We start from the raw sequence: 14,307 nt of genomic DNA on the forward strand, positions 1-14,307 counted from the left end.
ATTACCCCTCTCACCCCCACCCCCCCTACCCATCCCCCACTTTACCACAACCCACATTTTACCCTCCTCTGCCCCCCCCCCCCCACCCCCCCTCAAAAAAAATAAATATTTGTTTTCCTTTTTTTATTTTTGAAAGATCGTCTAATAAATTATTGAATATGAACAATTTGCCCATGATGACTTACGTTATAATATCAAGCACTCGAATAGTCGAGCGCGCTGTCCTCTGACAGCTCTTGTTAGGAAATAATGTTTCTTTGTTAAAGATTTCAAAGACTAAAATTGTGAAAACGCGGACACATTTTGTCTTCCCAAATCCTCCATTATAGATAATGTTCAATATACCATTATAAAGTTTTCCCTCTCAATTCTCATGGGCCAGAGTGGTATTTCACAATCTCAACACTGTGTACACAGGTGTGTATTGTGAAGGTTGATTTATCACGTAATTCTAGGGGGAATTCCCCTTATAGCCATATAATTATTATTATGTCCCCCACTATAGTAGTGGGGGACATATTGTTTTTGCCCTGTCTGTTGGTCTGTTGGTTGGTCTGTTGGTTTGCGCCAACTTTAACATTTGCAATAACTTTTGCAATATTGAAGATAGCAACTTGATATTTGGCATGCATATGTATCTCATGGAGCTGCACATTTTGAGTGGTGAAAAGTCAAGGTCAAGGTCATCCTTCAAGGTCAAAGGTCAAATATATGGGTCAAAATCGCTCATTTAATGTACACTTTTGCAATATTTCAATATTCAAGATAGCAACTTGATATTTGGCATGCATGTGTATCTCATGGAGCTACACATTATGAGTGGTGAAAGGTCAAGGTCATCTTTCAAGGTCAGAGGTCAAATATATGTGGTCCAAATTGCTTATTTTATGAATACTTTTGCAATATTGAAGATAGCAACTTGAAATTTGGCATGCATGTGTATCTCATGGAGCTGCACATTTTGAGAGGTGAAGGTCAAGGTCATCATTTACAAGGTCAAGGTCATCCTTCAAGGTCAAACATCATATAGGGGGACATTGTGTTTCACAAACACATCTTGTTAAATTCAGAACATAATGCTGTGAATTCTTGTAGTCAATTAAGATACCAATATTTGTGCCATTAGGATGATAATACTTATTAATAATCTAAGTCCATGTTTAACATATCATCAGTCTTGTAGATACGTGCCATGTTAGGTTTAAACACCACATACATCATCAAAAATGGTGTTAAAACACAGGATATTGTTGTTTTCACATCTAACTATTTCTTTGTTTTCGACCTATCAATCAATCTTGTTCACACCATAAACTTGTCTACCTTGCATTTGTTAACCTACCATCACATACATTAGACACACAAACCAGGTTATTAAGTATTTAAAATGGCTGTGATGTTGCCTGCATACATTTCCCAGCCTATCACATGAGTGTGAGTCATTCCATGTCCATTGTTAGCCGTGCAGGCTTGGCAAATAACCAACTTGCAAATTGCATTCGCAAATCGATAGCAATATGCCAACTTTTAAATTGCATCTTACACTACATGGTTACTTCAATATTCTTTAAAATAAGAAATGTGAAAATACTGGTTGTTTTTGCAATTTCGAGAATACATGTATATCAGTAAATTGGGTCAATCCATTGTGGGCTATAACCTAGAGCAGTTGTTATCAACACTTGAAGGTTATCAACTCAGCCATGTGCCAGATCGTTATATTTCCTATGCAGGAGACTTGAGATACTAGTGTTCATGTATCTAGGAAGGGACTGTTTGAAATTGGAAAATTAATCTTGTACATTCAGATCTTGTTGGCTGGTGGCAAAGTTATTAATACAGCTGGCAAGCGGGGATCAATGTTGTCTTAAAGAAAGAATATCAAATAACCTATGTATTATGCACAAGCTATAATCTACCTATTGAATAGCTTACCAGAGGTACAAAAGGCCTGCTATACCTTTTCATAAATACTCTTGTACACGAAAGAAAGATTTTACGATTTATAAACTGGTTGTTTATTCAACATTGATGTGAATAGGAATATGTCTTAACAGCATGTATGATTTGGCAGAAAGTCAAGACTGGGCAGAATGACTGGGCATGAATAGACCCAGTCAAATTAGTTGCTGGGCTGGATTTGTAAATAGGCATTTAGAAAGTCAGTATTATTGGTTGAGGTTCTTTTTAGGTGGAATGTAATGTCGTTAAAGATGAGATAGGATTCTTAACTGATTGTTGCTCTGTGTCTATTAGATCTAGGCCCATGTTCACCAAACTATTCTTGCAATTTAGTCTAAGAATAAAGAATATTCTTGAGATTTTTATTTAAAAGAGTTGCTTTTTTGAGTAGGATTTAGTTTTGTCCACCTTTTTGCCTAGTGCTTCATTTAGAATATTTATGCCCCCCTTTGAAGAAGAGGGGGTATATTGCTTTGCACATGTTGGTAGGTCTGTCGGTCCGTCCACCAGGTGGTTTCCGGATGATAACTCAAGAACGCTTAGGCCTAGGATCATGAAACTTCATAGGTAAATAGATCATGACTGGCAGATGACCCCTATTGATTTTGAGGTCACTAGGTCAAAGGTCAAGGTCACGGTGACCCGAAATAGTAAAATGGTTTCTGGATGATAACTCAAGAACGCATATGCCTAGGATCATGAAACTTCATTGGTAGATAGATAATGACTTGCAGATGACCCCTATCGATTTTGAGGTCAGTAGGTCAAAGGTCAAGGTCACGGTGACCAGAAAAAGTAAAATGGTTTCCGGATGATAACTCAAGAACACATATGCCTAGGATCATGAAACTTCATGGGTAGATTGATCATGACTCTCAGATGAACCCTATTGATTTGGAGGTCACTAGGTCAAAGGTCAAGGTCACGGTGACCCGAAATAGTTAAATGGTTTCCGGATGATAACTCAAGAACGCTTAGGCCTAGGATCATGAAACTTCATAGGTACATTGATCATGACTCGCAGATGACCCATATTGATTTTCAGGTCACTAGGTCAAAGGTCAAGGTCACGGTGACTCGAAACAGTAAAATTGTTTCCGGATGATAACTCAAGAACGCTTTTGCCTAGGATCATGACACTTCATAGGTACATTGATCATGACTCGCAGATGACCCCTATTGATTTTCAGGTCACTAGGTCAAAGGTCAAGGTCACAGTGACAAAAAACGTATTCACACAATGGCTGCCACTACAACAGACAGCCCATATGGGGGGCATGCATGTTTTACAAACAGCCCTTGTTTAAATATTGAAATTAAATTAGGAGTTAAATGATTATGTCCACATATATTTTTATGCCCCCTTTCGAAGAAAAGGGGGCATATAGTGATCGGACTGTCTGTCCGTCTTTCCGTCACACTTAGCGTTTAGGTTTCGAAAAATGCTCATAACTTCTATGTCCCTTGAGATATAACCTTCATATTTGGCATGCATGTGTATATGGACAAGGCCTTACCATACGCACACAAATTTTGACCCCTGTGACCTTGACCTTGAAGCTAGGGTCCGCGTTTATGTTTCGAAATCTGCGTTTAGGTTTTGAAAAATGCTCATAACTTCTATGTCCCTTGAGATATAACCTTCATATTTGGTATGCATGTGTATACGGACAAGGACTTTCCATACGCACACAAATTTTGACCCCTGTGACCTTGACCTTGACCTTAGGGTCCGCGTTTTCGTTTCGAAATCTGCGTTTAGGTTTCGAAAAAAGCTCATAACTTCTATCAAGCGTTTATAGGGGGGCATAAGTCATCCTATTGTGAATGCTCTTGTTTTAATTGATATGCACAAAAAAGACAACCATAAGAACTTATAATGTTATTATCCCCCGCCATAGGCGGAGGGATATTGTTTTGGCGTTGTCCGTCCCTCCTTCCGTCCGTCTGTCCGGCACTTTTGTGTCCGTAGCCATATCTTGGAAGTGCTTTGCCGGATTTCATTGACACTTGGTATGAGTATATATATGGATAAAAGGATGATGCACGCCAAATGACATTGAACACCATCGGATAGTAACGGAGTTATGGCCCTTTGTATCTTGAAAAAATGCTTTTTTTGTGTGTCCAGAGCCATATCTTGAAAGTGCTTTGACAGATTTTATTGAAACTTGGTATGAGTATATATATGGATAAGAGGATGATGCACCCCAAATGGCATTGTACACCATCGGATAATAACGGAGTTTGTATCTTGAAAACATGCTTTGTTTGTGTGTCCGAAGACATATATTGGAAGTGCTTTGACGGATTTCATTGAAACTTGGTATGAGTATACATATGGATAAGAGGATGATGCACATTGGCCTTGTTTATCCGTCCAGAATACTTTTGTGTCCAGAAGTATAATGGCTGGGGATATCAATTCAACGAATTTGCTTGTTACACTTATATTTGTCACCGTCAGTATTAGTTCCAGATGTACATGTAGCTTATATAATATTTATTATGCAACCCTTCGAAGAAGAGGGGTATATTGTTTTGCACATGTCGGTCAATCAGTTGGTCGGTCCGTCCACCAAATGGTTTCCAGATGATAACTCAAGAACACTTAGGCCTGGGATCAGGAATGTTCATAGGTACATTGATCATGACCATGACTGGCAGATGACCCCTATTGATTTTCAGGTCACGAGGTCAAAGGTCAAGGTCTCAGTGAATTGAAACAGTAAAATGGTTTCCGGATGATAAGTCAAGAACGCTTAAGCCTGGGATCAGGAAAGTTCATGGGAACATTTTGGTCATGACCGCCAGATGACCCCTATTGATTTTCAGGTCACTAGGTCAAAGGTCAAGGTCACAGTGACTCAAAACAGTAAAATATTTTCCAGATTATACCTCAAGAACACTTAGGCCTGGTATCAGGAAAGTTCATAGGGACATTGGTCATGACTGGCAGATGACTACTATTGACTTTCAGTTCACTAAAATTAACCATTGGCTGCGAAATGACATCATGTCCAATGAAAAAAATTGTTCTAGTTACGCATTCACTTGATTTCTTTACCAACTTACAAATTGAGTCGATTAGTTTTTATGCCTAATTCTTGTGCGCTCGCGGACCCATATATGAAAAAAAGGTGGGGACAAATCTCTTTTTGTGCCAATGATGCAAGGGCGCATCCACTGCAGAACACTGCAATCGGTTTCAAATATACTTATGTAGTTACACATACAATCAAATAAATACCATATAATAAATGAATATATAGCAATAAAAAATCGGTTCTTCGAGAAGAGTTCTAGCCAAACGGTAGTTCTAGCCATCAGGTTTCCACTGTATTCATCATGCTTCAAAATCAACGATACAAAATATTTAATTCATCTTCAATACATGTTTATGTATGTTAAAGAAATTCTAGCCTATATATGTACATATATATAGAGAGAGAGAATAACAGGTAACTGTCTGATCTTTTTGTAATATATGAGGCAAGGCTTAGAATAATATAACGGCGAGGCTTATTATACCCCCACAAACTAAGTTTAGGGGGGTATATTGGAATGAACTTGTCGGTCGGTCTGTCTCTCGGTCCGTATTAAGTGTCCGCTCTCTAATTCAAGTAGTTTTCATCCGATCTTCACCAAACTTGGTCAGAAGTTGTATCTACATGATGTCTGGGCCAAGTTCGAACATGGGCCTTGCCGGGTCAAAAACTAGGTCACGGGGTCACTAAGTGCGTTTTAAACATTCAGCATGTTGTCCGCTCTCTAATTCAAGTAGTTATCATCCGATCTTCACCAAACTTGGTCAGAAGTTGAATCTAGATGATCTTAAGGCCAAGTTCGAACATTGGCCTTGCCGGGTCAAAAACTAGGTCACGGGGTCACTTAGTGCGTTTTAAACATTCAGCATGTTGTCCGCTCTCTAATTCAAGTAGTTTTCAACCGATCTTCACCAAACTTGGTCAGAAGTTTTATCTAGATGATGTCTAGGCCAAGTTCGAACATGGGCCTTGCCGGGTCAAAAACTAGGTCACGGGGTCACTTAGTGCGTTTTTTAACATTCAGCATGGTGTCCTCTCTCTTATTCAAGTAGTTTTCATCCGATCTACACCAAACTTGGTCAGAAGTTTTATCTAGATGATCTGAAGGCCAAGTTCGAACATGGGCCATGCCAGATCAAAAACTAGGTCACAGGGTCACTTAGTATGTTTTACACATTGAGCATGGTGTCCGCTCTCTTATTTCAAGTAGTTTAAATCCGATCTTCACCACACTTGGTCAGAAGTTGTAACTAGATAATGTGTAGGTCAAGTTCGAACATGGGCCATGCCGGGTCAAAAACTAGGTCACGGGGTCACTTAGTGTGTTTTAAACCTCACCATGTTGTCTGCTCTCTAATTCAAGTAGTTTTATCCAATCTTCACCAAAATTGGTCAGAAGTTGTATCTTGATAATGTCTAGGGCAAGTTTGAATATGGGTCATGCCGGGTCAAAAACAAGGTCACGGGGTCACTTAGTGCGTTTTAAACATCACAATGTTGTCCGCTGTCTAATTCAAGTAGTTTTCATCCAATCTTCACCAAACTTGGTCAGAAATTGTATCTAGATGATGTCTAAGTCAAGTTTGAATATGGGTCATGCCGGGTCAAAAACTAGGTCACGGGGTCACTTAGTGCGTTTTTTAACATTCAGCATGGTGTCCGCTCTCTAATTCAAGTAGTTTACATCCGATCTTTACCAAACCTGGTCAGAAGTTTTATGGAGATGATCTTAAGGCCAAGTTAGAAAATGGGCCTTTCTGGGTCAAAAACTAGGTCAAGGGGTCACTTAGTGCGTTTTAAAAATTGAGCATGTTGTCCGCTGTTTTTTTGTGAAGACGATATGCAAAATATTATGTGTCAATGCGGCATGTGGGGGTATTCGTCACGTCTGTGACAAAGCTCTAGTTTTATTTCAGCCGATCCTGATATATTACAAAAACATCAGGCAGTAACCTGTTTTTCTGTTTATCATACCTCTACGTCCCGAGTATAGAGAAATAATGAAAAAATCGCTAAAAAGCTGCATTTTAAGCGGGAAAGAATATGATTTTTGTTGTTTGACATGTTAATAATGATGTCATGAGCTCTTGGGCTTAATATTTGTGAAATATGTTTTTGCTGTTTGTGTAGCATTTTTGTGTTAAAAATATAACACATCTTGGTATCAAATTGTTTGTTTTGTTGAATCTGAATCAATTTTACTAAAAATATTACTTTGTAGTTGATTCCGAGTAATATGACCTATCTCCTATCATCGACTGATTTAAGAAAATTCCTGTTGAACTGATATAAAAAATATATCATGCAGTGTTATATCAGTCAGATATCAATGCAGCGGTATGATAAAAATAGTGTCATGTTGATGTTATGTAAAAATGACAGACATTATATTCTGATCTAAAACTGTTCCTGTATTTTCACCAGCAGTTTATGTTGACTTGTAAAGTCAATGAGAAAAACAAAAACAACTGTTATATTAGATGTAACACTATACCAGTAATACACCCTATATCAATTCTAATGTTCACAGAAAATTCTTTGAACTTATGACATTATTTGTTTACAAAATAAATGCACCTGCAAAAACACTAAAAAGTCGTTATTATCATAACAAAATGTTCTTACACACAACAACACAATCACATGGCAATTTAAATCCCCTGAATCATCAATCAAGATACATGTTAAATTACACTATTCCACTTTGAACACGAGGATACTACTCTTGTCGTCTAATCCCACAATGATGGAGGCAGTGTGTCTGTTGTAGCAGACTGATATTGGTTCCACCACTCCATCCTCCTTTGTACCAAGAGTAGCCAGCTTTCTCTTGCCCTCACTATCTACTTGTAGGATAGTGTTAGACCGCCCTCCACTGACCAGCACTTGGCCTGCAGGTGTCACATGAAGACCATGTGGGTGTTCTAGTTCATGGTCAGTGAACGTGGCCAGGACTGAACCATCCCTGGCCAGAGTGAGGAGCTTGTGCTGGGAGAGATTACTGATGTACAACTTGTCCCCTGTGGGACCCACAGCACAATTGCTAACTGTAAAACAGAGTACCATCAACATATTGAATAACATGTATAGTAGTTAATAATAAATCTTATTGAAACTGTATAAATAATGTGTTGTTAAAAATACCAGAGACAACAAATTATTAAGATATGTATAAAATCCACTAATAATAAATAAATATGTGTGACAGGAAGTTCTGTTCCAGTGTATTGTGTTCTCTAAATGTTTGTGAGTGACTGGTGTTAGAATAATTAAAGTCTTCACAAACAACGTAGAAAGAAATAATTACGCTTTAATATGAACAGGAATATGTCAGGTGGTATGACTCATTAACATTACCCATACATACAAACTTGGTAATAATGGTATTGACACAAAATGGAATATTTTACATGATCATCATTCAAAAGAATAACTATATGGTTACAATTGGATCCATATCCTTCATCAGTTATGAAAGTCAGTTGCTGAACTTAGTAAGTCATGCTCATTTACTAAATATTTAAAAACAAAACACAAAAAAAACAAGTTACAAACAGTTATTGAACCACACAATCAAATGTTTAACAACATTTTAGGTCAAATTCTTAAATCAGATATTATAAAAAGCAACAAACAATTAAAAGATCTACTAAATATGCTCGATTTTACCAATCCATTAAATTTTATGTAAACAAAATTTAATTATTTCACAATATTTTTAGACATGGCATTCTGGCAATGTCTTAATCAACGATACGAAACATTAATTATTTTCTTAACTTCGGTTGAAATAATTGACTGACGGAACATTTTAAATGTATTTATTAAACAAATCACATATAATGATTCTTACCTGTATAACTGTCTGATGTATCCTCATACATCTTGCTGACAAGTTTCCCATTCAGTGTATACTTGTACAGTGCAGTATTAGCAGTAATATACATGTCTCCCTGGTGGAAGGCAATACCAACACATACATGTTGTAACTGAAGCTTTCTTCCTATTACCAGCTGTCTGTTGTTGACTGTGATGAACTGGACCTCATTTATGTTCTTATCAGTTTCATACACAGCAACAGCCACTTCACTGGGTGTGATCTCACACAGGGCCTCTGGATAGCCAGTCACAATATAGTGACTCACCACCTGGTACTGCTGGTCAAGAAGCTTGACACTCTTATTCATGTTGTCTGCAACCAGGATCTGTTTGGCTGGGAGAACAAGTATGGCTATGATTTGGCATTCCTCTGAATCACTTGATATTTTCACATTGTGTTCAGACTTGCCCTGCACAGTGATAACCTTGTTTGTATTATCTTGTACCATCATTCGTTCAATCTTCCCAAGACCTAACAGTGTTGTCAAGTACTGTACAATTTCACTGTTAGGCTGGAATGATATATAAAATTTATCCTGAAGAGTGCTCTTCAAAAAAGTTTTAGATTGTTTTATTATTTCCTCGCATTTTCTGGTGGCAATAAAGGATAACTCCTGCTTGCTTTTATCACTTATGTCCTGTGTGGCGTCTCGAAGTTGTTTCAATTCATCCCTAAGCCTGATGCATTTATCAGCTTCACTTTTGGTAGAGGCCTGCAGTTTGGTTAGAGTATCTAACATTTCCTTTCGTGTCTTCTGTTCAATAGTGTCTAGGGCTGCATTTATTTCTCTGCGAGTGTTTTGTATCTTGTGTAACTGTTCATCATATGAACTTTGCACATACTGAATGCTAGCCTCTTGGTTGTCTTGAAGTTTCTTCAACTCTTTTAGAATAGTTTGGATAGAAACTGAAAGTTGTTGAAGGTCTGTCGACTGGCTTTTTACGATGTCGGATATAAGAGTTATCTTTTGGCAGTGTCTGAAAGAAAATTGAAATAAAAACTTTCACCTGTATACAATACTAAATAATTTTAAAGATTGTGTAATGGGAATCTAAAATACTTCGGTAAAATCAGAATGAAATAGTTCATATACTAGAATTCAGCTTTAGGTCAACATGCTATTTACATAAGTATTCATTTATTTTAATCTAAAACCTACATATTAATTTCAGATATTTTATTGGATGTGAAATCAGTGACCCAATTACAAAGATAGCTTAAAACTGCTGTCTTTTTATATTTTTATGCCCCCAGATAGAGAATATAGGTTTGGGGGGCATATTAAAATCGCACCGTCCGTTAGTCAGTTAGTTAGTCAGTTAGTCTTTCCGTCCGGATTAGTTTCCGCTCAATAAGTCAAGCAATAAAAATGTGTAAAGCATTAACATCTAGGTCAAGTTCGATTATTGTCCAAATTGACCCAGACACTCTTGAGTTACTGCCCTTGAATCATCGTAAAATTGTTGTTTTTCTCGTTTCCGCTCAATAACTCTATCAAATTTCATAGGATCTTCACTAAACTTCATGAAAATGTGTAAGTCAATAATATCTAGGTCAAGTTTGATAATCGGCCGAATTCACCCAGACACTCTTGAGTTACAGCCCTTGAATCATCGTAAAATTGGGGTTGTTCGCGTTTCCGCTCAATAATTCTAGCAATTATCATCAGATCTTCATCAAACTTCATGGAAATGTGTAAGGCAATAACTACTAGGTCAAGTGCGATAATCAGCCAAATCGACCCAGACACTGCTGAGTTACAGCCCTTGATTCATCGTAATATCGTGTGTTTTTTCTCGTTTCCGCTCAATAATTTTAGCAAATTTCATAGGATCTTCACCAAACTGCATGAAAATTTGTAAGGCAATAATATCTAGGTCAAGTTCAATAATCGGCCAAATTGACCCAGACACTTCTGAGTTACGGCCCTAAAATCATCGAAGAAATGCGTTTTTTCTCATTTCCGCTCAATAACTCGAGTAAATGTCATAGGATCTTCGCCACACTTCATGAAAATGTGTAAGGTCATGAGATTTAGGTCAAGTTCAATAATCAGCAAAATTGACCAAGACACTCCTGAGTTAGGGCCCTTGAATCATGGAAAAATTGAGTTTGTTTCTTGTTTCCGCTCAATAACTCAAGGAATTGTCATCGGATCTATACCGAACTTCATAAAAATGTGTAAGATAATAAAATCTAGGTTAAGTTTGATAATCAGCCAAATTAACACAGGCACTTCTGAGTTACGGCCCTTGAATCATCGAAAAATTGCATTTTTTCTCATTTCCGCTCAATAACTCGAGCAAATGTCATAGGATCTTTGCCACACTTCATGAAAATGTGTAAGGTCATGAGATTTAGGTCAAGTTTGATAATCAGCAAAATTGACCAAGACACTCCTGAGTTATGGCCCTTGAATCATGGAAAAATTGAGTTTGTTTCTTGTTTCCGCTCAATAACTCAAGCAATTGTCATCAGCTCTTCACCAAACTTCATAAAAATGTGTAAGATAATAAAATCTAGGTTAAGTTTGATAATCAGCCAAATTTACACAGGCACTTCTGAGTTACGGCCCTTGAATCATCAAAAGAATTGTGTTTCCGCTCGAAAAATGCTCAAAACTTCTTTGTTGCTTCAGATGTAACCTGCATATTTGGTACATGTATGCATGTGTATATGAACAAGGCCTTCCCATACGCACACAACTTTTGACCCCTTTAACCTTGAACTTAGGGTCCGCGTTTAGGTTTCGAAATCTGCGTTTAGCTTTCGAACAAGCGTTTTTTTGGGGGCATATGTCTTCCGATGGAGACAGCTCTTGTTTGAATTAGTGTACATGAACAAATTAATTGTTTATTGAAATAAAAACTATTTTGTTGATATTATGAAATTTATTTTATATTTTCCGTAATAATTTGACTTCCTAGAAAAGAAGTTTGAAAACCCTACATTTGTTTCTTAACCTGTTCATAATTGAAGTATAGTTAAAATTTACCTGTGATTAAGAATTGCACAGTTTGTGCAGCACAGCTCAATGTGATTATCACAAAACAATTCAAGGTTTTTATCTTTATGGACATCGCATTTCAATAGAAAATCTTCCACCTGCTTTGCCACTGGCCATTTCTTCAAATCTCCCCTTCCATAGGGGGCATGTTTTATAAACAACTGGCTGTGCATGCCAATACATTTTCCGCAGTAAAATTTAACACAAGTTTCACAGTAGAAATCAGCCATTTTATCCAGTTTCTTGTCTTCACATGTCGAACATAAGAAATCTTGGAGAATGTCAGATCCCTTGTCAATGGTGGATTGTGAAAAGGTTGCCATTTTACTGAATGAGTTTTGTAAACAAAGCAGCTTTAAATCTCTTAAAGTTTAATTTAATTAATATTGTTTACTAGCTCTTACTGCCGGTAGGCTATATTAAAAAGATGAAGAAATAACGTCCATCTAGCTCCGGTCAATAGTCCAATAAAAAGCAGCGCCTAACCGTACCACTATCAAAGATAAAACTCAATTTTATTTAAAGGTTATAAGTAGGCAAAGTAACTATCTTATATGTCATATGAAATGTATTGCAAGATAAAACCATTCGAATACACCTGAGTTTGCGGTTAGTTTATTTGGACATTTTTTTAATCAATAAAGCAAAGATAATAGTCGGTTTAAGTTAACTAGATAGCATGGGTATACAAGGAGTATTTTAAACTGTAGAAGGCCAAGTTAGGATTCCAATCCAACTTTAAATAATGAACTTGTCGTGAAAAATAAAGCATTAACATATCAACTTATTAATTAAATAAGATCTTTAAATTGATACAACTATCCTTGTCATGCTTGAAATATTCTCCCTAATTGTGCTGCTTTGTCAGGGGGAATGGCTTGTTTGGTTAACTATTCAATATAATTAATACCACTTAAAATTTAAGATTGGTCCAGGACAAAGTTTAAATATAGCAAATGGCAATGACTTTAATCTGTTGATCAAAAGTCCCTTGGTCAATCACCCGAGATCGTAAGCTGAGCAGCTTTTGTGCTGTTTCCTTAGCCATTTTAAAATTAAGGAAATTAGCCATGAAGTCATAAGAGCATATGTTCTAAGCAAGTTTAATGATGATTGGGTAAAAAATGTGACTTCTTGTTTACAATATTTCACAACAGCCATGTATTTCAACAGGAACCATTTTTAACTTGATCAAGATATCATCACTCCAACTGTTCTAAGCAAGTTTAATGATGATCATGCGAAAAATGTGGCTTCTAAAGTATTATTATCCAAGGCTTATTAGCTCACCTGATTGCTCAGGTGAGCTTTTGTGACCGGTCTTTGTCCGTCGTCCGTCCGTCCACATTTGTTCGTAAACACTCTAGTGGCCACATTTATTGTACGATCTTCATGAAACTTGGTCAGAAGATTTGTCCCAATGATATCTCGATCGAGTGCGAAACTGGGTCATGCTGTGTCAAAAACTAGGTCACTAGGTCAAACAAAAATAAAAACCTTGTAAACACTGTAGAAGTCACATTTCAAGCCCAATTTTCATGTAACTGTGTCAAAACATTGTTTTTATTGATATCTCTGACAAGTTCGAAAATGGTCCAGATTGGTGAAAAAACATGGCCACAAGGTGGCGGGGCAGTTTTCTCTATATGTATATAGTGAAAACATGTGAACACACTTGAAGTCAAATTTTTGGTCCAATCTTCATGAAATTTAGTCAGAACTTTTGTTTCCTAGATATGTGAGTTAAGTTCGAAAATGGTTACGGTCCATTGAAAAACATGGTTGCCAGGGGGGTGGGGCAGTTTTCCTTATATTTATGTAGTAAAAAAAGGCTTGTAAACATTCATGAATAAAGGTCATGTAACAAGGGAGACAACTCTTCTAAATATTGCATTTAAGTTTAACAGTAGTTTCTCCTCTTTGACCATTAATGTTTTCATAATAATACAGTGTAGTTGTGTGAATCATTTATGTGTTATTAACTTAATTGTTATTCGAGGTTAGATGTTTTATGCTCACCTGATTGCTCAGGTGAGCTTTTGTGACTGGTCTTTATCAGTCGTCCGTCCGTTCACATTTGTTCGTAAACACTCTAGAGGCCACATTTATTGTCCGTTCTTTATGAAACTTGGTCAGAAGATTTGTCCCAATGATATCTCGATCGAGTTCGAAAGTGGGTCATGCTGTGTCAAAAACTAGGTCACTAGGTCAAAAAAAAAGAAAAACCTTGTTAACACTGTAGAAGTCACATTTCATACTCAATCTTCATGTAACTTTGTCAAAATGTTTGCCTTAATGATATGTTGGTTGAGTTCAAAAGTGATTCCTGTCCATTGAAAAACATGGCCGATAGTGGGCGGGGCAGTTTTCCTTATTTGGCTATAGAGAAACCTTGTAAACACTTAGAAGTC

At 37.0% G+C, this 14,307-nt stretch overlaps 2 protein-coding genes across 2 annotated transcripts in view; one reads left to right on the forward strand and one right to left on the reverse strand.

Annotated features, from left to right (window-relative positions):
* The window catches only part of LOC127845200 (RNA cytosine-C(5)-methyltransferase NSUN2-like), an 88,377-nt gene that overhangs the window by 63,276 nt on the left and 10,794 nt on the right, over positions 1–14,307 (forward strand). The window lies entirely within an intron of this gene.
* Positions 7,594–12,331, reverse strand: LOC127845202 (uncharacterized). The gene is made up of 3 exons (XM_052375988.1): positions 11,885–12,331; positions 8,863–9,866; positions 7,594–8,056 (listed from the first exon to the last, which is right to left on the reverse strand). The coding sequence occupies exons 1-3, from the start codon at positions 12,217–12,219 to the stop codon at positions 7,704–7,706; spliced, it is 1,692 nt and encodes a 563-aa protein (XP_052231948.1). The 5' UTR covers positions 12,220–12,331; the 3' UTR covers positions 7,594–7,703.

The sequence above is a fragment of the Dreissena polymorpha genome, chromosome 9, assembly GCF_020536995.1.
Source record: "Dreissena polymorpha isolate Duluth1 chromosome 9, UMN_Dpol_1.0, whole genome shotgun sequence".
Taxonomy (NCBI): domain Eukaryota; kingdom Metazoa; phylum Mollusca; class Bivalvia; order Myida; family Dreissenidae; genus Dreissena; species Dreissena polymorpha.